Here is a 25,673-nt window from a genome sequence, read left to right on the forward strand (position 1 = left end):
TTGAACCCAAGCTTCCATAGGCTACTCTGCAGGCATTGTGAGACTGTTTTTGGTGTAGATGGAAAAAAGCGTTCCATGTAGTTGTAACTCGTGTCCGTTTTACTAACAATTGATGGTTAAACTGTCAAATGTGCATCACAAATTAGTATATTGTATATGGCAGCTGGACATATTCAGGGCTCTGCAATTTCAAACTTTATTCTTCCTCTCTCTCTCTCTCTCTCTCTCTCTCTCTCTCTCCTTTTATAATTTATTCCACTCTTCTCTCTCCTACCCTTTCTCCACCCTCCCTCTTTTCATCCATTGCCAACATCGCCCAGCACAGTAATTTAGCTAAAAGCTCCGAAGTGCTTTGTGAGCTTCAAGTTACATGCCGGCATGGGTGGCATGCACGCACGCACACACACACATGCACACACGCACACATGCACACAGAGAGTTATGCATGCACCGGGACACATTTTATGACCTGAGTTGTCGAGTTGAGACGTTTATTTTTACTTCTAACTATGCTCATGGTCCCTGCAGCAAATGGCCCTTTCCTTCCCCTCTTGACCCCCCATATCCCCCTCCCCTTCGTTGTTTCTCTCTCTCTCTCTCTCTCTCTCTCTCTCTCCTTTCTTTCATTTCCTTCTATCTTTCTTTGTCTCTCGGTCCCACCCTTCGTCTGTTGTTACGATTTATCTCTCTCCTGCACCTTTCTTTCTCTGTGTCTCTCCTTACTTTCCCCTCTCACCCTTTTGTTCTCTCTTCTCTCACATACTTATTTTTCGGACACCCCCCCCCCTCCTCCATTTTCTGCATCTGCCTATCTTTGTCTTTGTTCTATATTTGTCTCTTATCCACTCTCACCTTCTCCTCTCACCAGAATCCTCTCCTCTCCTCTCCTCTCCTCTCCTCTCCTCTCCTCTCCTCTCCTCTCCTCTCCTCTCCTCTCCTCTCCTCTCCTCTCCTCTCCTCTCCTCTCCTCTTTCACAGACTTCATGCTTATAAGACATTTCATAGGGAACTAACGCCCGGCCCGTCGTGGTAGTGGTCTGAGCACCCTAGGCTGCACGGGTTCGATTCCCGATTCCAACGACCTTTGCTGCGTGTCACTCCCCATCTCTCTACCTATTTCCTGCCAGCCTATACTGTCCTGTCAATAAAGCCCCTAAAAACGAATCTCATAGGGAAATAACAACTCATGAACAAAATAGCAACACATACAAACCAACAAATTCAGTAGGTGCATAACACATACCGTACAAAGGAAGTAGAAACCGATGTCTTTTTCTATGGATTCTTCTAGTTCTGTTTATCCTAAACAATGGACTAATTACGTTGTGAGATTTTAAGCTCAAACCGTAACCTACTGTAGTGTGGTGGTAAACGGGCTTTACAGTGGCTTTAGAAAGGGTCAGATTGCTGACCAGGTCTGTTCGCATTGTCCCAGACGCACGCACGCAGGCATGCAGGCATGCACGCACGCACGCATGCACGCACGCACGCACGTACGCACACTGTCCCTATTCCCTATTGAACCGGATCATGTGAGAGCCCCAATGACATTTTCACCTTTCGTCTCAATTTACCCCCCCCACACATACACACACACACGCACACACACACATACACAGAGGCACACGTGGAAGCACACATTCTCTCCCCGTTTCTCTGATAAACCCAGACACAGTCCCGTTGCGATTACCTCTGACATCAATCTCCCGTGTCAACAGAATGTGTATCTGTTTCTACGTATGTGCACAGCATGCTTGTGCACGCTGAAGCTGTCTAATGGCCCTGGCTTTGAATCATTAATGAGTTCATTGATTTTTCTTTTCATTTGAGCTGTATTATCGTCACTCACAGTTATTAAGTCTGAAATCACCGTTTCGACATCCTGGTTGCACAATTATTGACAAACAGTTGTCCACTGGTCGCCTCAATTATCGCCTCCATTCAAGTAGTCCTCATATACTAAATGTTCTATAATGTGGAAGCAAAGTAATCCAGAAGCTACTGAAACAATTGTTTGTGCAATGGGATTACATAACAGTTGTCAATAATTATTGAGATGATGATAATTATATTGATATAATAAGATAAAAGGTGTCATTTTGTTCATAATGTTCTTTTCTTTATGTTTTTTTGCGTGGCTTTCGCCTTTATTTTAAATATTTTATGGAGGGACAGACAGTAGGCTGACAGGAAATGGGGAGAGAGATGGGGAAGACATGCAGTAAAGGCCGTCAGGATCGGGAGTCGAACCCGTGGCACACTGCCAGACTGGGTTACCAGCCAAGGTGCCTGGACCGCTGAGCCATGGCCCAGGTGTTCATAATGTTCTTGATCCGTTTAATGTGAATATCAATATATAATATGAAGTATTATTATTGATTATTATTGACGAATTACTGCATAATCATGCAGTAATTCGTAATATTGGTACAATTAAAAATGTATAATGCACTGTAGGCAATGAGTAGACGGTTATTAAGAATGACTCCTTAAAGTGCAAGATTGGTTCAAGTGCGAGGACATTTTGTCAAACCAGCAACAGGGTAGTGGTGAAGTATGGCATGATGATTCGATACTGACTGACACATTCATTTAACTGACTAGACATTTGAGTACTTCATTTTAGAAGAAAGGATCACACCCGTGTGAAGTGAGGGGCGCTCTTATCATCGTACATAATCATGACGTAACATGCCTATTTTCTCAGAATAAACGTAAATTCTCCATTCATTGTCAATGGGAATTTAAAGATGGAGTGCCACAATTTTTGTATTTTTCCAGTTTTTCATGTGTCTATGAGGTGACAGTACTTCATTAGACACCCTGGAGTCGTTTGTATGTGCAATGGTGTATTAACTTTGTATTTAGGGTTTCTTCCTGGAGGCTGAACCCTTGACAGTCAAACGGGCCAATAAACAGTAATAATTGACCCCACACTATCAGCCCCTCCCCTAATCCCTCCGCCTTTATCATACAACTACAGCTGTGGGTGCGGCTTCAGTTCAGGTGGATCACCACCCCATCACCACCCACCAGGCAAACCAGGAATACTTAATGAACTGGTGGGCGTGTCCATTTAAAAGCATGATTTTAACAAATACTGTACACTTTTTGGAAAAAGTTCTTCCCCCTTATATTATAACAATACCTGATGATCATGTTTTAGGGTGGAAAAAAATCACGGCACTCCATCTTTAATGTTTGTGTAGGACGAAAATAGCCGATTTGCTCAGACACATATGGCGTAAATTCAGAAGACGAAAATCTACACTAATAGCTGAGAGGGGCTAGCGCCCCTCAAAAAGCTCTCTCACACATGTATGCCAGTGTGCCAGTGATCACCCTCCCCTGTATGTTGCCTACCCCTGGACTACAACATGATGTAAGATATCATCCGCTCCCGACCGAACCCCAAAAGAAATGCTTCCCAGGCTAGTGTTCAATTATCTGATGTGAGGTCCACGGACATTTCTTTAGATTTTCAAGTTGGCCCCTGATCCAGAAAAGGTTGGGAACCTATGTCCTATATACAGCACTGTTAATGCTTTGCATAGAGAATAGAAGAAAATCGAATAGGACAGATGTTTGGGCCAGTCATGATAAATGGTGCTATTACATTGGTCCATTGATAAATAGGATCTGGACATGGTCCGGTTCATTCATTAAAAGTGAATCCATAGTGCACTGAAGTAGAAAATTGACTATAGAAAGTGTGTGTGTGTGTGTGTGTGTGTGTGTGTGTGTGTGTGTGTGTGTGTGTGTGTGTGTGTGTGTGTGTGTGTGTGTGTGTGTGTGTGTGTGTGTGCGTGTGCGTGTGCGTGTGCGTGTGCGTGCGTGCGTGCGTGCGTGTGCGCGCATGCAGTGGGGGATGTAGAAATATATTTTTTTAACTCAGTCTCTCACACACACGTCTTCATGATTCCATAAGCCTATATCACTCAATACTCTATGGTATAAGTAACAGCGTCTCTCCATGTACAGTAATTGTGGGAGAGACAATGCAGTGCTTTGCCATCCTTTTTGCCTCCCTTTTGGGCATCCCAAGTTGTTGAGTTGTTGAAACCCTCTATCAACCAGTCTGTGGGTATATGTCTCCTAGCCGGCCACCCCCCACACACACGCACACACACTCACACACAGGGTGTCTGGCTGCATTCTTATTTATGGCCTTTACTTTTGCACCACCTAGAGCAATTTGTTAGATATTACATGAACTACACTGTAGTTTTTGTTTATAACACTTAAGAGATATTGCTTTATTCACCTTGACATGTTGTACCCGCTCAGTCAGGAATGACTCCACCCACTGATGATATTGGTGTTAACACCCATGTCAAAAAGTTTCCTCATCAAAATATGAGGTCTCATTGTGTTAAACGCAGAGGAGAAGTCTACAAAGAGTACCCGAGCATATCGTTATAAAACAAATAAAAAAACGTTATTAGTTACGGCTAAGACAAAAGGAATAATTCATACTTTATCTTATCTCATATCTCTCTTTTTGCCTTTATTGATAGATATAAGTGAAGAATGACAGGAAAGAGGGAGAGCGAGACGGGGAGAGACATGCAGAAAAGGTCTTCATGAATGGGACTCGAACACGTAACACGCTGTCAGGCCAAAGCCTACAGTATAGACAAATTCAGAAACGGGTCTCATCATGGTCGCAGCGAACGTATTTCCTGTAGGCCGAGACGACATATCTGCGGTGTAAACAGCCAATTCTTCTATACTACATTGACTGATGTTAGTCTGCTCAAACATTACTCTTTTACCTGCTTAGTTTTTACTAACACTATCATTACAAAGATGCCCAGAACATCGGGATGAACCTGTGTAGTTTATGGCTGCTCTAACAGTAGAGATGAACCTGTGTAGTTTATGGCTGCTCCAACAGTAGGGATGAACCTGTGTAGTTTATGGCTGCTCCAACAGTGGTGGCAACAACTTTGGAGAGAAACGGAATGTCAGAAAAGAGAAAATACACCGCGGTGCCTGAGACCAGAGCCATAGAGAAATAGTTGAGACGAAGCAGTGAAAGATATATAACGTCAGTCTTACTCTTACCCAATACCCAATCTTTTTGTTGTATGAACACAAGGCTGCTGTACTTTAGACAGTCGATCGACTGTCTGGATCGATCGACTGTCTGGATCGATCGACTGTCTGGACTCTGGATCGATTGATCAGCCGACTGTCTGGACCCAATCTTTTTGTTGTATGAACTATGAACACAAGGCTGCTGTACTTTTATACCTCATACTTTAAATGCTTAGTATGAGGTATAAAGTACAGCAGCCTTGTGTTCAGATCGATCCAGACAGTCGATCGATCCAGATCAGCCGATCGATCGATCCATTCGATTAGGGATGTGAATTATTGATTAATGCATTAATAGTTAATTGATACGTTTTGATAAGCTTATCAATCAATTAACCGGTTAGTTGATAAGCAGCGTTTTTGTAAAAAGTCTTGAGAATCTTAATTTCCCTCAATGTCTAACATACAAATATACATTTTGCTGATATACAGAAATAATACAAAAGGCATATTATATTCCTTAATCAAATATTTATTTGACGATGGGCCAGGCAATGGCATCTTTGTATGTGCGTTCCTCTGCCACACACGCATGCAGACCGCTACATTCACAGAAAACCACCCGATGATAAACTGCATAAATCTATATAAATTTAGATTAGTTATTGACTACAGACTAATTTCTTAGCGGCGATTAATCTATTAACTAACATCCCTACATTCGATTGATCAATCCAGACAGTCAGTCAGTCGATCGATCGATCAATCCAGACAGTCGATCAATCGATCAATCCAGACAGTCGATCAATCCAGACAGTCGATCAATCCAGACAGTCGATCAATCGATCAATCCAGACAGTCGATCGATCCAGACAGTCGATCAATCGATCGACCCAGACAGTCGATCAATCCAGACAGTCGATCAATCCAGACAGTCGATCAATCCAGACAGTTGATCAATCCAGACAGACAGTCGATCGATCCAGACAGTCGATCAATCGATCGACCCAGACAGTCGATCAATCCAGACAGTCGATCAATCCAGACAGTCGATCAATCCAGACAGTCGATCAATCCAGACAGTCGATCAATCCAGACAGTCGATCAATCCAGACAGTCGATCAATCCAGGCAGTCGATCAATCCAGACAGTCGATCAATCCAGACAGTCGATCAATCCAGACAGTTGATCAATCCAGACAGACAGTCGATCGATCCAGACAGTCGATCAATCGATCGACCCAGACAGTCGATCAATCCAGACAGTCGATCAATCCAGACAGTCGATCAATCCAGACAGTCGATCAATCCAGACAGTCGATCAATCCAGACAGTCGATCAATCCAGACAGTCGATCAATCCAGACAGTCGATCAATCCAGACAGTCGATCAATCCAGGCAGTCGATCAATCCAGGCAGTCGATCGATCGATCAATCCAGACAGTCGATCGATCGATCAATCCAGACAGTCGATCAATCCAGGCAGTCGATCGATCGATCGACCCAGACAGTTGATCGATCGATCGATCCAGACAGTCGATCGATCGATCCAGACAGTCGATCAATCCAGGCAGTCGATCGATCGACCCAGACAGTTGATCGATCGATCAATCCAGACAGTCGATCGATCAATCCAGACAGTCGATCGATCGATCGATCCAGAGTAGACAGTCCATTGATCGATCGATCCAGACAGTCGATCAATCGATCGATTCAGACAGTCGATCGATTGATCACACAGTACATAGACATTACTGTCTACAGTACTGGCGGCCTCTGGCCAGAAGACAAAGTTGGCATCTTTGGCTCAGCCCCAAATGACATGGTTGATGGTTCCCTAAACTCAATGCACAAATAGATGATATAACTCAAAAAGTATGATCCACCCCTGGCCCAACACATTCTCCATGGCAATTAACACAATAGCAACAATAATAATACAGTAATAATTTATGATGGATTGCCAGGGAATCAACCTCCCACAGGCTCATCACTATGAGCATGTAATATCTAACAAATTGCTCTAGGTGGCGGAAAAGTAAAGGCCATAAATAAGAATGCAGCTAGACTGTGTGTGTGTGTGTGTGTGTGTGTGTGTGTGTGTGTGTGTGTGTGTGTGTGTGTGTGTGTGTGTGTGTGTGTGTGTGTGTGTGTGTGTGTGTGTGTGTGTGTGTGTGTGTGTGTGTGTGTGTGTGTGTGTGTGTGTGTGTGTGTGTGTGTGTGTGTGTGTGTGTGTGTGTGTGTGTGTGTGTGTGTGTGTGTGTGTGTGTGTGCAAAAGTAAGGAATTCAAAATCTAGTCTAAATCTGCAAAGTAATTGGCTTCACTTTCACCACTGCCTAGTTGTAACTTCCTGCATTCACCAATCACCATGCAACTTGCAGAAACAATTTCTGCAATTTCTACTACATTGTTAATAAAAAGCTTGGAGCGCATTATCTTAAATAACCACCGTAATAATGTGCAACATGAAATGGTCCCCTTTCAATTTGCATATAGAAAGAAGAGGGGCACTGATGATGCTCTTCTTCTTATGCTTAATAAGATCTACTACCATCTATTCTAGATAAACCTCAAAAGAAACGATATGCTCGGGTACTCTTTGTAGACTTCTCCTCTGCGTTTAACACAATGAGACCTCATATTTTGATGAGGAAACTTTTTGACATGGGTGTTAACACCAATATCATCAGTGGGTGGAGTCATTCCTGACTGAGCGGGTACAACATGTCAAGGTGAATAAAGCAATATCTCTCCCTATACGACCAACCCGGTCCGCAAGGGAGCGTGATTTCACAGGTATTGTTCACGCTGTACACAAGCGACTGTAGGAGTGAGTCAGATAACACCTGTATTGTTAAATTCGCAGACAACACAGCTATTGTTGGTCTGATTGAGGATGATGAGATAAGCTATCGAAGAACAGTGGACGAGTTTGCCGGCTGGTGCAGGAGTAACTTAATTCCTTCAGCTGAATATAAAAAAAACGAAGGAGGTCATATTTGACCTTAGGACTGGTGCTCATGCACACCAGGAAATAGTCATTGGTGGGGATGGGGTAGTGATTGTGGAGGAATACAAGTACTTGGGTACAACGATTGATTCCAAGTTGACATGGAATTCCAACAATCATTCCATCTATAAGAAAGGTCAGGCAGAGGCTGCATTTTATGCGCAGACTGAGACAGTATAACGTGGAAAAAAATGTTATGGCACTTTTTCATCGATCCTTTGTGGAGAGTGCATTGACATTTTGTTTTGTTTCATGGTATGGCTCATTATCATTGGTTAATAAGAACAAACTCCATAAAATCATCAACGTGTCCAGCAAAATAGCTGGGGTACGATTTGAGAGTATGACCTGAATGTATGAGACCCGGGTACTCAGGAAGGGGAAAGATATTACGAGTAAGACGCGCGAACGCGGGAAGCGAACGCACTCAGCTCCATATATGGGCACAAAAGGGGCCAGGTCTCAAGTTCGTTTGAATTGTTCCCATAAGTATAGGACTTATGACTTAATTATGACTTATGACTATCTATCTATCTATAGTGTTTATTATTTGCTGGGCAATGGAGTGGCTGCACCACTGACTCAAAGAGCGTCAAACCTGCACAATGAGTAATTTGAGTCACTAGATGGCGCAGGATATTTATTTAAAGGTTAAAATGTGTACTCCATTTACCATCATCCATTTATTAAATTGATTACCAACTTTTATTCATTAACAAATGAAATAATTAAAACGTAATAGATGAAGACATGTAGGCTATATGTTAGAACACAACACACACAACACGATAAGCTAATAAATGAACTCCTATGATCTTATAGTTTGTTAAAAATTACTTATGTAATTTGATGAATTGAACAAGGTAGGTGGACCCTCTTGTAAACAAGTGTAATACCATACCATACCATACCATACCATACCATACCATACCATACCATACCATACCATACCATACCATACCATACCATACCAATACCATCTTAGGGGCAGCGGTGGCCGAATGGTTTGCGGAGCGGTCTTGATATCGGAAGGTCGCTAGTTCGTGTCCCCGGATCGGCACGTTAAAATTACCACCGCTGAAGTGCCCTTGGACAAGGCATTGAACCCCTACCATGAAATGTTCTATGAGCAGGGCCTGGCTGTAAACAAGTTCTTGAGCTTAGTCCAGTTACCCTGGGTAAACATAGTACCTTTCCTTTCCTTTATTTATATAGCACATTTAAATAACAACAAGTTGTACCAAAGTGCTTTACAATAAAATAATAGAAATCACAACTTCATTTAAAAAAGAAACAACATACAGTACACATTGTCACTTTCAACATCAGAAACAGCTCATACTATGCTTAGAAAAGCCAAATAATAAAGATACGTCTTGAAGCGTGATTTAAACACCTGAAGAGTGGGGACTTGTCTTATAGAGGCAGCTCATTCCAGAGCTTGGGAGCTGCCATTGCAAAAGCCCGGTTCCCTCTGAGCTTCAGCCTTGATTTAGGCACCACTAGGAGAAGCTGGTCAGAGGACCTGAGGGTCCTTGTCGGAACCTAAGGTTTCAGCAATTCAGAGAGATAAATGGGTGCCATAAATGGGTGCTTTAATGCTTAAAGATGGAGTGCCACGATTTTTTTCCACCCTAAAACATGATCATCGGGTATTATTATAATATAAGGAGGAATAACTTTTTCCAAAAAGTGTACAGTATTTGTTAAAAGCATGCTTTTATGTGGACACGCCCACCAGTTCATTAAGTATTCCTGGTTTGCCTGGTGGGTGGTGATGGGTGGTGATCCACCTGAACTGAAGCCACACCCACAGCTGTAGTTGTATGATAAAGGGGGAGGGGGGGGGGGGGGGGTGATAGTGTGATGTCACAATTTTACTGTTTATTTCATTGGCCTGTCTGACTATCAAGGGTTCAGCCTCCAGGAAGAAACCCTAAATACAAAGTTAATACACTATGACTATTGCACATAAAAACGACTCCAGGGTGTCTAATGAAGTACTGTCAGTCACCTCATAGACACATGAAAAACTGGATTGGGTCGTCCACTCACAGTTAACAGTCTTTGTATTGAGTTTGTGCTTGAAATGTACTGTAATTCTGCAAACTGTTAATAAATATTTCAATCAATCAATGAATCAATCAATCAAATTGTGGAAAATAAATTAATGTGCTTAAATAAAATATATCAGAATAGCACAACGGTGCCTGCAGGGTAGGCATGTGGCACTTTTTGTTTGATTGATTGAATACTTTATTAACAGTTTGCAGAAAAAAGCACAGGGAAGCACAGGCCTACAGTTCAATACAACCCAAGAAAGCCTATATGTCTTGTTTCCATTGGGGTCCTTCATATTCAATTCAGTTTGGTGAATAAAATCATTTATTCATTTATTCACTCATTATTTATTTATCCAAATTTATTCACGTAATTTTCACCATTAATCGTGAAAATCACGTGTAGAGTAGTAGCCAAGACCGGCTCGCATCACATGTAATGATGTAGGCCTAGAGAATGTATGATGAGAAAGAAAGTCACACATCCATGGGGGTTCAAATTAAAACAGGCTCCCCTTGAAGATAGGCAGTCACATTCATTGCATTTCTTAGGCTACAATTTAAGAAAAAGTGTGTTTGCGCAAATTGCGCATAATAGCCTACATCACAAGTGTGTGCGTGCACACGCATATACTGTATGCGTAACAAAATTACGCAATGTGACTCGTTGTTGTAAAAAGAGATAGAGTTACATCCGGATTTAATATGATCTATTTGTCTTTTCCTAATGCGAGCCAGATGTGGCCTCTTCTCTTCTTCCAACTCCCTGTCCTGTCCTCTCTCGTGTCACTCAGACCAGTCGTGTCCAATCAAAACGGCCGCAGCTCTCCCTAAACACCTCCTATGCGCTCCTCCCTCCCTCCCTTCCTCCCAGCCAAGTAACTTCAACAGGAGGTGTGGGAGTCATTCGCTGTTCGCTCCACTCTGCAGCGCACCATCCCTCTCTACCGTCTCTTTTCATCTGTCCCTCTCCACACACGCACCCACCGCTGCTGCTACGCTACCAGTGCGCGCAACGAACGCAACCTGTGTGAACTCTAAGACTTTTCCGCACAAACTTTTTTGTTTGTGTGCAATCGCTCAATGCTGCAAAGTTCTTGAATCGAAACGAACCAGCTGGGCTCTGCAATCATGGCGAGAGAGTTCAGGTTGTTTTTGCTGGGTCTGCTGTGCTGCTGCAGTGTGTCCGTGGTGACGGCCATCCAGCGGACCGAGATGTTCCCCTACGGGTCGCTGAGTGGAGACCTGACCCTGGCCGAGGGAGACGATGAGACCGCTAGGGTTCTGGCACTGCCCAGACCCCTCTACTTCTACAGCTCCCAGTTCACCCAGCTCTATGTGAGTACTACTACTATGTGATGAAATAATGAGATGTATGTGAGTATAAAATCTGAAATAATAATTAAATAATGAGCTGTATGTGAGTATATCTGAAATGATTCAATAATGAGCTGTATCATGTGATTATCTGAAATTATTCAATGAGATATGTTTGAAATATTCATAACAAAACCAATGAATGCTTCATGCTTTGCTTTGTTGACTAAACTGCTGGAAAATATGTGAAATATTGTAAACCATGCATGATTTGGAGGCATGAGTTAGTATGGGAGAATGAAGAAGAGATAATCACACTCTTGGCTAACTTAGAATATAGTTATGATTATTATCTTCAAATAGTATTTGGGATAGTAGTATAGTACATTTAACTTGCTTGTGTGACTATAGTTTAGGTATTGGCAATTTTCAGGCAATTTTGTGGCTTTCTGTGAATGATGGTATGGTCAATTATAGATAGGCTACTCCAATGTTGTTTTTCTTTGTCTCATGGGGGGGATGGGGGTGATTAATTTCTAATTCATTACATGGGTGAATTCTTTCAGCAGAGCCCTATGGTCAACTTGTAAGTTGACCATAGGACAACTGTGTCCCTATTTTAGTTTTACCGCAGAAAAGTAACAGGAAACAAGAATATGCGGTTAATGTACTGTAAGCTTTTGCAGTGAGTGAAGAAAGTCTAAAACAAGCATGAGGCTGGGTTGGCACTGCAGGCCATGTAGACAGGCTTACAGTCTGAACCAAAGCATGAGTCAGTGGCTGATTTGTTGTTGTTTTAAATCAATTCCAAAAGCGTATAAACAGCAGCACAGTTGTAAACTTGTCAGTACCATTTAATGTATTCATTCACCGACTTTCAAGACAAATTGTCTTTTATTCACTTTTCATTCGTGTGATATCATGATCATGGATTTCATATAGCCTAGGCCTACTATAGTATAGTGGAGTTAAGAAATCATTGACCTCTGGCTTTTGATTCATGCTGAAGAAACCGACTCACTGCTTATACTATGTCACTGATCAGATAATTTAATTTAATTAGACAGCAGTGTGTCAACCAAGACAATGTGAATCCAACAGTGCTATGTCGCTGATAAATTAATATGAACCATTCATTATCTTCCAAATCAGACAGCAAGGTGAATCTCACAGTGCTAATCTGTGATTGGTATGACCTCTATTTACTCAGACGTGACAGTTTTGACTCCTTTTTGGCGCTTAGAAAAAACCAAAAAACAGTTACAGGGATGTTTCGTTAATATGTTTGGTCTGCTAACTTCACACAATAACTAAATTCAATTCAAATGGCTTTATTAATATATATGAGAAAACAAAGCAAAAAGTGGAACAATACAATCAAAAATGTATACACTTGAAAGTCAGAATCTCCAATTAACTCTCTATCTCTCTCTCTCTCTCTGTGTCTGTCTCCAGGTGGCCACCAATGGCATCGTCTCGGCCCAGGACCTCCCCATGGAGAAGCAGTACGTGGACGATGGCTTCCCCACAGACTTCCCCGTGGTCGCCCCGTTCCTGGCGGACATCGACACCAGCGGAGGGAAAGGACAGATCTACTACAGGCTCACCGAGACGCCCAGCATCCTCAACAGGGTGGCCCAGGTAACGAGTCTAACGACGGGCCGTATACAGCAAAACATCCAGGGACCTCAACGCGGCAATGTTACTTTATAGCTATAGCTACATTAGCTAGTTTCTCAACCAGTGGTCCTTGAGGGAGTTCCAGGTGATCCCCATAGATCTTTACACAGTCTACACAATTAGAGAATGTAGAAGAATTGCTATTTCGATCAACGTTTGCCTGTTATCTCTCCTAATGGTGCCAACATCAATGGCACCATCAGCATGGAAATGTATTTAGTTTGGGGTCTGCGATGCTTAATCTCATTCAATGGTGGTCCGTGGCTCAAACGCAGGATAAATAATGGGCCTTGATATGAAAAGGGTTGAAAAACCACTGCTTTATAGTAAAGTTCACTGGGCTGCACAAGGTCACAATGAAGATAAAATGGGAATAACTCAATGCCGAACTGAATTAAGTGGCTGTGGGGGAGTCTGTTTATCTGTGTGCAGATTAGTTTATCCATTCACTTGTTCATTTAATTGCTCTTCCTGCCTTCACCTACTCATTCACTCACTGTAATTCTCGTTCATTCGGCCGTTCCAGGAAGTACACAGAGGATTCCCAGACGCGAAGTTCACACCCACGCACGCCGTCGTGGCCACGTGGGAGAATGTCGGGGCGTACGAAGAGCCCAGTCGCACCGCTGGGCCGACCAACCAGGTAAGAGACACAGAGAGAGGAGGAGTGGATGGAGTGCTAGATTATTGCACTACTGTGAGCTTGCAGATCTGCTATTTTTGAATATATGTGAGAATTTGCCCAGAATAGGGACGTCAGGGTCACTGTGGTTAAAGTGTAAATAGCCAGTGAGTCTTTTGGTTCAACTGTCCATATCCGGCCACTATGTGCTGGTTTGGCAAAACGCCTTGCTGCTGGACACTCGGATTCCTGGAAGGCGTGCACTCTCTTTCCTTGTGTGTGAGCAGTAATTTGCCTCCAGTAAGAAAAGAAGAAGAATATGACAGCGGGGTTCTTCTATTTATAGACCTCCCCCCACCCACCATTTGCCTCTTGACCTTATCCAGGGGTGAGAGGACATCTTTAGGGGTCATCAGCATGTCCCCCCCGCCCCTCCCCCGTCCTCGTGTCCCCCTCCCAACTTGTTATCCTCCCTACTGTTCTCTCTCTCTCTCTCTCTCTCTCTCTCTCTCTCTCTCTCTCTCACACACACATGCACACATGTGCACACACATCATGGTCTTGTTTCTCACACTCTAGCCTTGCGGACACTGCCTCCTCTGCTTCGTCATCCAGTAAAGTTCACAGCTTTAGTGTCAAGCTGAAACTGTAACCAAATCTGGTCGTCTCTTCGCTTCCTAGAGGTTAAACAAATCAATTCAAATTAATAATTCAAATCCAGACGGGTCCAATTAAGCCTGTGGGACAGTAGTGGCTTCAATAAAGGATCATCAAAAGTGTTGGCCTTAATCATTTAAGTTGTAAATATGATGCTCTGATAGTCAAAACCTGTTTTTGCTTTACTTGAAGATTGGGTATTTTTGAAAAACTGAAAGTGGTTAAGACACTTCCGCAACCACAGTTCCCCAGTGGTCTAGGCCTTCTTCTTTTTATCCCTGAGTCTACAGTCTACTCTACACCAAATCTCTTCGCCGAACATAGCCTATGTACAGTATGTACTGGTACAAGATGGAATTTCTTTTGTCAAATGTTTGCCCCCAGAATATGTACACTTAGGGTTTCACGTGGTAAATTAAGTTTGGAGCTCTCAGCTAGCGTCCCGAGAGGTTCCGAGAGGAGCTATCTGTCAGTACCAGAGCAGTTCTCACCAGTAGTACTGACGTCAGGGGGTTATATCACAAGGTGCTGACAGGCTCCAGCGTTATTGGATTCTTCATAAGTTCTAGTCTCTGGGAGGCCTGTTTTTTATGGCCATTTTATTGAGGAGAATCAATTGAGCGCGGTCTGACTCCGTCTGTGGCGTACTGGACAAAATGTAAACACGGGAAACGGATTTTACACGCCACTCGCCTCGGGGGTGGAGGTGGGGGGTCGACTCGAGAAGAGCGTGGCTTTAGAAGTGGGCTTGAATTTGTATGGAAGAAGGGGGGCGGGGGACTGGAGGGGGGGCGGCATCATACCCCCCTTCTCGAACCCACCCTCTAGCTTTACTTTGAATGTATTGAGTCAAAGCAGTGCATTGTTAGGCCTAGTTTGTGGCCAGCATGTGGGATGGACAGAGAGACAGAGGGGGGGATGCCCCAGGGGGTCTCTCTTTCACTCTCATCTGTGTTTATCCTGTCATTTCTCCCCCTTAACTCCTTTGTCTTTGTTTTCTTCCTATCCTCTTCCCCCATTGTGTGTTTGTATGTATGCATGCATATTTGGGAATGAGTGATGTAGTGACTTTTGGGGGGTTGCTGGTGGTGTTTGTAGAAGGGAGGGTTTATGAGAGTTAATGAGGTACAGTATATCAGTCAGAACGACCTCTCTTAAGGACAATGAAATATTCTCCACCACACCGGTGTCTATTAAAACTCACTTTTTAGTCCCAAACCATACCAATGATTCGCCATGCAACTCCTTGTTGCAACCAAATGGTTGCGAGTAGTTAGTTGCATGCAACCATTATCCCCAATGGCAATTGCAAGAGTTGCATTGGTGTGACATAAAACTGTTTTGTTGGAAGTTGCGACTAGTTGCATTGGTTGTCGTTTGGGCCTTAATTTAAAACTCACTTTGCATGCACAACGTTGAATGCCTTTGACAATGAATGCCCAGTTTTGAGTTTGTGTAAACACAAACATTGAAGACAAAAGTGAGGATGCAAATTGTGATTAGCCGGAATGAAATGATGTATGATGACGTATGATGAGAAGAGCGCCCCTCATTTCACACGGATGTGATTTTCTCCCCAAATGGAAAGAGTCAATTCTGAATTTATGCTAATCCTACATGCAAGACATGCCATTTCAAACCGTGATTGTACAAATAGTAAGAATGCATAAATTAAATGCTTGAAAGGAAGGTAAAAACGACTGCTGGGCTAATTTCACCATACCCCCCCCCCCCCCCCCCCCCCCTTATGCTAAGGGGGGCTTAGCGACCAAATGAATAGGTCTCTCTAGTAGTGCTTAACCTTCCTTTTAAATCTACAAATGGGGGTCAGGCCAGAAGAATGAGCATGGTTTGTGTGTGTCGCCTGGGTACTGAGACTGCATTCAGTGTGTGACTCTCTATCTCCAGCTAGTCTGATAGCATCTCCCTTTGAACTGATTAGCCCAGAGGGGCTGCTGGGTTGGGTGTGGTGTGTGTGTTTACGTTTCAACTGATTAACGTGTGTGTGTGTGTGTGTGTGTGTGTGTGTGTGTGTGTGTGTGTGTGTGTGTGTGTGTGTGTGTGTGTGTGTGTGTGTGTGTGTGTGTGTGTGTGTGTGTGTGTGTGTGTGTGTGTGTGTGTGTGTGTGTGTGTGTGTGTGTGTGTGTGTGCGCGCGCATTAGGGATGGGGGCTGGGGTAGTACTGTCAGGAAGGTGTTGGTGAGTGGTTATGCCAAAACCACACCAATGATTCGCCATGCGCAACCCCTTGCAACCAAACGGTTGTGAGTACTTAGTTGCATGAAACCATTATCCCCAATGGCAGTTGCAAGGAGTTGCATTGGTGCGGTCTAGGCCTAAGCAGTGGTAATTCAGGCTGCAAAATGTATGTAGAAAGAAAATGACGATGCCTGCCTGGAAAAGAAAGTGAAAATTGGGATTACGTACGTACGTAAGTAAGGGGGACAGGAAGGTGAGAGAATGAACTGGAGAGAGATAAATAGAGGTAGCAAGAGAGAGAGCGAGAAGGCTAAGCTCTTAATGTTATGAATGGACAGTCTTGTTGTGTGTATTAAAGTAAGCATCTGTGTGAGGCTAATGGCAGCTATTAGCTTAATGGGTAAATAATGAGGAAAACACACACAGTCACACACACACACACACACACACACACACACACACACACACACACACACACACACCGAATAAACTGTTGCATTTTGAACACATATCAGCAAGGTAGCGGTGTGCACACTGCTTTATTTCACCAGACTTACTTTAAAAGGCAAACTTTACTGGTATTTTGATTCAACATTCTTATAGGCATTTTATTGTTTAAGTTGGGGTCGATTTTTACTTTGCGATTTCCCAAAAACACAGAATACATCGGGAAGCGTAGCGCCAGACCTCTGCGTCCTCCTCCCACGACAATAGAACAATTAATGTAGGATACATTAAATCGAATATTGAGTGCAGTGAATACTCAGAGTCGGGCACTTTGACTTGTGCGCATTGGAGCAGAGACGTTTGCAGAGTTGCACAACACATTGAAACATGATTGAAGGACAACAGGAGCGCACATGGACACGGAAAGACACATGCAATGGACAGGAGAGATTGCACACATATCACCTCATCTGGCCCCAGAGAGAGCCATGCTATAAACTACACCCAGTTGGTCTTCAGATTTCAGTTCAGAGGCCGGTGCTTGAACACTGAACAGTGCATTATATGTGCTCTGTGGTTCGCCGGGCAGAGTCACATGGAGCCGAATGAATGAATGGATTGCTCTGTGACCTCCTCTCCTCTCCTTGACTCTCCTCACCTCTCCTCTCCACTTCTCTGCTCTCCTCGCTTCAGCTCTCCTCTCCTCTCCTCTCCTGCTCATCTGTAACACATTAGGATATGGTTACTATCTGGCCTTATTTGTTGTTTCTGGGGGGGATACCCCTGCACTGACGCACAGACGGGATGGGGGCGGATTGGTTTGGGACGCGGTGGGAGGAGGAGGTGGGGGGGGGGGGTGGCAGGAAATACACCACTCCATAGTTCAAAGAGGAACCTCAAGGACTTTTGACGTTGGGCACTCATTGTCGTTTTGGTGCCGGAGGATATTTGTTCTGTATTGACCATGGTCTCCCTTCTTTCATAGACTACAGAGATGAGGAGAGACCAGTACAATCCTCAGTGTTATACGTGTATCCATCTGTAGCTCAGACAGGGTCCATAATGGACCCATACTGGTCCATTTGTAACCTCTGAGAGTTCAATGAACACAGAGGATTGTTACAGTGTGTGAGTCTCTGGATGTTACTAGACGACGGCCTCAGACTCTTAGCTCATGTTCATAAAAGCTGACAGGACTGTCCCTGGGCCATTAGCCTGCAATGTTTGTGTTTGTGTGTGTGTGTGTGTGTGTGTGTGTGTGTGTGTGTGTGTGTGTGTGTGGCTGTGTGTGTGCATGTGCAATTGTGCATGTGCACGTGTGCCAGTTCCCACACTGGCAGTTAAGTCTGTAAAAATGTAGTGAAGTTGGCAACTGGCCTGCATCTGGTTTCTTTCTGTCTGTGTCTCTTCCTCCCTCCCTTCCTCTCTCTCTCTCTCTCTCTCTCTCTCTCTCTGCTTGATTGCAGCTGTGGCTAAAGCTGAAAAGTTGGCAGCAACAAACAAACAAGTGGACATCTGTACAGCACATTGTTCACGTTCTGATGTCTCTCTCTCTCCCCCTTAGGATGATTACAACATGATTGATAACACCTGTTGTATAATGTCCTGAGTCATTCATTAGAAGCCAGTCAGAAAACCAACAGGGCAGTGATTTTTACTGGTGTAACTAATCTGTACTTCGCTGAAGTTAAGTCAAGGATAAGGTTGCCTATTTAACCTCAAGTATTATTTAATCAAACTAAACCAAGTGTACCGCATTAGCTAAAGTGTACGATAAAACAATGGTGAAATATACTAAACTGCGTTGAACTAAGATGACAAAATGAAGACGTATCAAGTCAACCAGACAAAATGTGCATACTTGACTACGATTAAACCGTATACCCGGCTACATTCGACTTCATGGCGTGCTTAGTATTTCCCTCCGGGGGTCTTCCCTCGTAGCACCCCCTTGATCTGTAACATTTGGTCGGCATTAGAACATAGTGCTGCGGTGAAAGTGGAAATAGAAAGACTCTTGTCACATGAATTGGACACAGTCACCGCTGCAGTAGGCGTTCCCCACAACACTACAACCCTGACTTGAACCGACGGCTAAACCACTTATTTCTTGTACCGCATAATCACCACGATCTGTGTTACAATTAGACTCGACGTCTCTGTCGTATGTCAACCTCCCCCCTCCTTCCTTCTTCCTGTTCCTCTCTACTGTACATAGAATCTATAGATAGATTCTTTATTACTGTCCGGGAGAAAATCTGTTCTACAATCCTCACTTGAGACATTGATACTTGGCCATCCACTCATGCCTGTGTGGATTGCTCTAATGAAGGCTCTTAGGCGGAAATGTTAGTACTTTGTTCTCCATTGATTTGAAATGTGGGACGTGCTAACCTTTTTGGGATATATTTCAATTCCAATTTTTTACATGCGTTAGATTGCTTCATTGAAGCAGGAATCAATGCTCTGAATTGTTGGTTTCTTGGATTAGTTTATAAACCACTTAAGCTATTGTCAAAAAAGCGTCTACAACAGTGATTCCAAACCTGTGGAGCCGGGGGCCACTGGCAGGCCAGCCATGTTAAGTGGCCAGAGAGGTGGGCTGCAAACTACCCCACCCCCACCCACCCCCAAATGGTCAATTCCACTGTGACCGTATTAATTGTGATTGTCTGTTGGGGTGGCTGGTGTGTATATAGCCGTGGTGGGGTCTTTGTATGGAAACAGAGTCCCATGGGGAAGTCTTTGTGTGGAAGCTTCAGGTTCCTAGACGGCATGTCTGTGAAGTCCACTGTCTTCTTATCAGGACAAGGACATCATCGTGACCCAGGTGGTCTCAGAAGGACAAGAAGTCACCTCAGTCAGCACTGATGTTGTCATCACCCACTAAGCCCCTAAAAGCCAGTTCCCTGCAGTGTCCCTAACTAACACACTGCGTGTGATGTCTGCTCCCCCACCGCCCACCCGCCCCCTTCCACTTTGTCACACCTTGTTTAAAGAACGTCTTCAAACTGCTTTTAGACTGAGCTCACGCGTGCGTGCTCTCACACACACACACACACACACACACACACACACACACACAAACACACACGCACACTCTAGCAGACATGCTGAAGTCCTTTGATGTGTCCTGGCTGCAATTTGTTGTCTTCCAGCTGTGGGTCTGTAAAACACACCGGGACCACTTCATTAACACACGCGCGCACACACACGCATGCTCTGCCAGGATAGTATAGAATGATAAAGCTTGTTTCACACCTGATGAGAATTCCTCCTTCTTTACGCTTCATTGAACGAAGATCGCCAACCGGAGCCGGGCAGTCGGTCCGTAGTGTGAAGGACTTTGTGGTGCTAGCCCGTCCCCCATCCACTCAAACCAAAGACCCGCTCCCCATTCAGAGACGGACGAGGAAAGTTTGTATTGGTCAAAGAGGCAAAGCTGCGACCGCTCGTTAACCAAACAAATCCCTATTCTGGACATGTCGTAGTGGGCAAACTCAAACTCTTGTGTGTCAGCTATTTCTTTGTATATTTAAGTTATTTGGGACAGCCCTACTCACACTGTGTCGTGAGCGTCCATTAAGCGATGTTCTCCACCACCGCTGCTGCCACAAACGGCAGTGTCTCATCCTTTCATGTCTTTGTCCCTCCAGACGGAATTCCTTTCTCAGTTTTGATTTTCTTTTAAACTACTTATGTTTCTTCTCATGGATTGAATTGAGAGATCGCAGTTTCGTTAAATCGCACTCTCTGACCACGTGTTTTTCCCGTCTACACCAAATCTGTTTGGCAGCAATAGCCGATCTACAAGTTGCTATTTCGGCGAATCATGTTCCCCCCAGAATAGGCTAAACAAGTGGCTACACTTTAGTCACCAAGATTTGTAGCAAGGGAGAAAAACATTGTACCAATGGTTTGGGAGAGAAGAGTAGAGTGGTGGAAATAGAAGAGTAGAGTGGTGGAAAGAGAAGAGTGGAGTGGTGGAAAGAGAAGAGTGGAGTGGCGGAAAGAGAAGAGTGGAGTGGCGGAAAGAGAAGAGTGGAGTGGTGGAAAGAGAAGAGTGGAGTGGTGGAAAGAGAAGAGTAGAGTGGTGGAAAGAGAAGAGTGGAGTGGTGGAAAGAGAAGAGTAGAGTGGTGGAAAGAGAGGAGTAGAGTGGTGGAAAGAGAAGAGTAGAGTGGTGGAAAGAGAAGAGTGGAGTGGTGGAAAGAGAAGAGTGGAGTGGTGGAAAGCAAGGGATGGAATGAGACAAGAAAGACAGACGACGCATGAGACACAGACAAGAGGAAAGACCCCCCCCAATACTAATTACAATGTGCCTGGGGGCTATAAAGGCCTTCCACGCCCACAAACAACACAAGATGACTTAAAGATGTTGGTGTAAACAATTAACCACGCACGCACGCACGCACGCACGCACGCACGCACGCACGCACACACACACACACACACACACACACACACACACACACACACACACACACACACACACAGACATGCTGTCATACCTACACACACACACACACACACACACACACTGGTCTGGTGGATATGCGTTGGGGGAGGGCCACTGCATTATGTCTGTTCTGTACATGTGTTTGTGCATCTGAACGACCTTCATGGTGATGTTACAACATGGCACAGAGACATCATTACTAGATTACTAGCACGCATGCACGCACACACTAACACACACACTAACTCACACACGCACGCACACACACACACACACACACACGCACACACACACACACAGGAAGACAGCTGTGGTGGGCAACATCTGGGCTGGGCGATGTGTGTGTGTGTGTGTGTGTGTACACACACGCGTGAGTTTGAGGAGAGATAAAGTTGATTCCGTCCCAGAGGAAAACATTGTGGGATCACCCACACACAGTTTTCCTTCCATTCGTCAAATCATTTGTTTCTTCAAGCGTGAAACCTCAGCGCGCCCTGGCCCTGTATGTGTAGTGGTCCTCCCACAGGACCTGAGTAGAGTAATGTGATGTTCTAATGAGTGCCAGGGTCCCGGTGTGACAAGACGTACATCCACTCTTTATGTTCGGGTCTCCCACATCACTGGAGGAGAGCACTACTATGTCTTAACCACGTACAATACACCGGCCCACTGGCCCTATTCTGAGCGTGTAATATTGGGTGAACGTTCAACAAAAACCAGGCGAACGTTTGTGGAAGATGGGTGCACAGACATTCAGAAAAAAAAGATAGGCCAACATTAAACAAAGATAGCAGATCTACATGTTCACGCAACGCAGCGCCGGCCGTGTTGTGTGAGCTTGTAAGATTGTCTGTCTTCGTTATTTGGCGTACAACAAACTCTAATGGGTTTAAGTAGTTAATGAGTGAGAAGACACAAGTCTGCTGACTGCTCTCTTTATGTTTGGGTGCTTAACTGGTGTTAATGAGCCTGGAAGGGGGGGGAGGAATTAAGTCTTTCATTCACAATTATATACTTACCACACAACGTTCTTGTAATCTGTCATCCAAACAGAAAGTTCCCCCTCCACACCACAATCCTAATTCAGGATGGTCTCTAGATGAATTTGAATGATTTGAACCCTGATCTTCTAGTTCTTGGTTAGATGTCTGTCTAAATATTGTAGGGGCATTATCTCTAATTCTACCCTTGTGTCATATTGTCAGCTCTTGCTATGGAAGCTTGGAGGCTGTGTGTGTGTGTGTGTGCCTGTGCGTGCCTGTGCGTGCAGGGTTGTTTGATTTTGTGGATGGGGGGTCTGTGATATAAAGTGATTAAGCGTCTGGGACCGTGTGTGGGTGGGTGGGGATGGCGGGTGACATTTGGCAATTCCCACGGCATTTCTCACCGAGATGGTAATTGTAAACACATAGGGAAGTGTCTGCGGAGGCTGTTTTTTTTTCCTTCCTTACACTCGGTAACAAAGTGTTGCTCTTAGCACATCAAAGACAACATGCAAACAACATCCCAATTCCTCCTGAGGGAATTCACACGTTTGTGTCTCGTCTCTGTGTCCCGCCGTGCATTACTAATCTAATGCATTGAGATGATGAGTGAATCTTAAATCAAGTAGCCAGACTGATGACATGCTTGTCATGGACCCGTAGTAAGTAACCACAGCTGTTGGCCACAACATGCACGATGGTTGGTTTTTTATTTAGCGCTGGCCTGTTTAAAGGGGAACTTTGCCGACGTTTAGCGCCGAGCCCTCTCCTCTCTGGACGAGGACGAGTGAACAGCAGACATAGGGCTTCCCCCGGCGGGCCGTGTGCTCTGCATGTCCAGAGTTCACTCTGTAAGGCTCTCTACGAGGTTGATTCATGGCCACAGCCTTTGCAGAGATGTCCTTGTTTGGTGACACATTGCATTCTGCGTCTGTCACTGCTCCAAAGTTAAGCGGAATCATGGTGTTTGCTGTTGGAGCTAGTCGGTAGTAGTCGCCATATCTTTGTTTTAGACTATCGACCGTGTGCACCCCCCCCCCCCCCCCCCAATCACTTCCTCGTCACTAGCAACGTGAGCTACAAGTAAGGGAGAACGAACGGGGAGGATGGCTGGAGTTTATTGGAGAGCGAGAGAGGTGTGATGAGGAAAGGGACTGAGGCATCAGGAGAGGTGTGAAGTTTAAATATGAACAGTGTGTGTCAAGAGCTGAGCTCGACACAAACTCTCACTGAGCCCACACTCACCGCTAGCCCAAGCCAGCCAAACACTGCTGGATAAAGTGCTGGGCGGTCACCACAACACTGCTGGATAAAGTGCTGGGCGGTCACCAGGCCAGCCAAACACTGCTGGATAAAGTGCCGGGCGGTCACCAGTATGGCTTTCCTTTTAAAAAAACGAAATAAAAGTGTTAGGTGAAGATGACAAGAAGTGAGAGGTCATGGAAGTACACGATACACACAGTTCAAGTAGTTCTTTGTCTCAGGGCTATAGGACCATATTTATACACATAAGATTAGAGAGCTAAGGCCGGCGTGGGCCGCGCCACGGAGCCAAGCTGTACCCATAACACTAAGTACAATCAATACCGCGCCAACTTACAGGAATATTCAGCACAGCTGCAAAGGACAAATAAATAACATCTTGGTGTCAAGACGACTGCTCGCACAGACCAGTACACAAGACGGCAAGGCCACACCTAACAGTGTGAATATGAGACAACAGCACGCAGCACACAGTGGACACACTGCTCCTAATTGGCGTCTTTATAATGTTTTTGTTTTGTTGTTATGGAAATGTTGTCGCTGTCGTGTCGGCAAATGTTGCGCGACACTATCATACGGCAAAGTATGAAATAGCCAGGGCATTCCTTTTATGGAAAACAAAACATAAATACAGAGATAGAAGGTTTCTGCCCCACAGCAAATGTATGTTTTATTTCTATGATGGCCTGCCACAGCTGAATGTATCTAGGATTCACACTTAACTGGTGTTTTGATCCTCTCCTCTCCTCTCCTCTCCTCTCCTCTCCTCTCCTCTCCTCTCCTCTCCTCTCCTCTCCTCCAGGTGAATACGTTCCAGGTAGTAATAGCCTATGATGAGACTGACTCCTACGCTCTCTTCCTCTACCCTGAACATGGCCTGAACTTCTTCGGGACGCGACCGAAGGTAAACTATTTGCCCTTAGGCATTTTCTCCGCCTAATCGCAATTATTTGAGATAATCACAATTAATTTTGCATTATCGTCAATCGTTTCCTTGTTGAAAAATGTCCAATCTTCAAACACTTTTCAAAAATAGCAGAAATAGCAGATTTTTGAAAGAATCCAAATGATCTAATGTGTCAGTGATTTATTTTTATATTTAAGTTCATTTTGTCATCTGCCCGAGCAATCTGTGATTACTAAGCCTTTAAAGGAAAACAGAAATACAAATTGTAACGTTCCATTGTTAAATGCCAAAAAAAACCCACAATTAAATCGTTGATTGCAAATATTTGTGCGTCAATTTATCGTCAGCTTAAATCTGTAATCGTGACAGCCCTACTATAGTTGGATGACTCTTTTTGATTGAAACCTTCCCTCATGTACTTGATAACTTCCCTCACGTTCTCTCCTCTCGTCCAGGAGTCGTACAACGTGGAGATCGAGCTGCCTGCCAGAGTGGGTTTCAGCAGAGGGGAGGTGACGTTCCTGCTCTTCTCCCGGACAGAGGGACCTCACTACAGCGTGACCACCGACCAGCAGAGTGTCAAAAACCTCTACCAGTAAGTACTGCTATCCCACTAAGACCCGAGGCCCGTTCTAACCAGTTCTCTGAAAAACCTGTATTGCCATCAGTGGTGATCAAACCTTTTCATGTCGAGGACCACCCCCCCCCCCATCTCAAAATATTTTGTTCCATGGACCCCCAACCCCCAGAAGCAAAGTTGTTGTGTGTTCAAAAATGTTCAAAAATAGCAGATCTACAAGCTCATATATCTATCTATGGGCTTGTATATCTGCTATTTTTTAATAACCAAAGTATAAAATAATGCTTGATGGTTCAAATAAAAAATTACGCGGATGCTGTACCACTTTTAATGGGTTAAAGTAGTACGTACTAGCTTTAGTAATCGTGTTAACAAACCAGATTGCTGAATTACGTTTTAACTCCAATCTCTCCATCTCTCTCTCCATCTCTCTCTCTCTCTCTCTCTCTC

At 44.3% G+C, this 25,673-nt stretch overlaps 1 protein-coding gene across 1 annotated transcript in view; it reads left to right on the forward strand.

The window, feature by feature from the left end:
* Positions 1 to 11,050: 11,050 nt before the first annotated feature.
* Positions 11,051 to 25,673, forward strand: part of nid2a (nidogen 2a (osteonidogen)) — a 54,247-nt gene continuing 39,624 nt past the window's right edge. The window contains exons 1-5 of the mRNA XM_080758691.1: positions 11,051 to 11,449; positions 12,884 to 13,069; positions 13,635 to 13,751; positions 24,539 to 24,640; positions 25,099 to 25,238. Of these exons, the coding sequence (XP_080614817.1) occupies positions 11,243 to 11,449; positions 12,884 to 13,069; positions 13,635 to 13,751; positions 24,539 to 24,640; positions 25,099 to 25,238 (752 nt within the window). The 5' untranslated portion in view covers positions 11,051 to 11,242. The remainder of the gene's footprint in view (positions 11,450 to 12,883; positions 13,070 to 13,634; positions 13,752 to 24,538; positions 24,641 to 25,098; positions 25,239 to 25,673) is intronic.

Source organism: Protomyctophum bolini (assembly GCF_963924005.1).
Source record: "Protomyctophum bolini genome assembly, chromosome: 24".
Lineage (NCBI taxonomy): Eukaryota > Metazoa > Chordata > Actinopteri > Myctophiformes > Myctophidae > Protomyctophum > Protomyctophum bolini.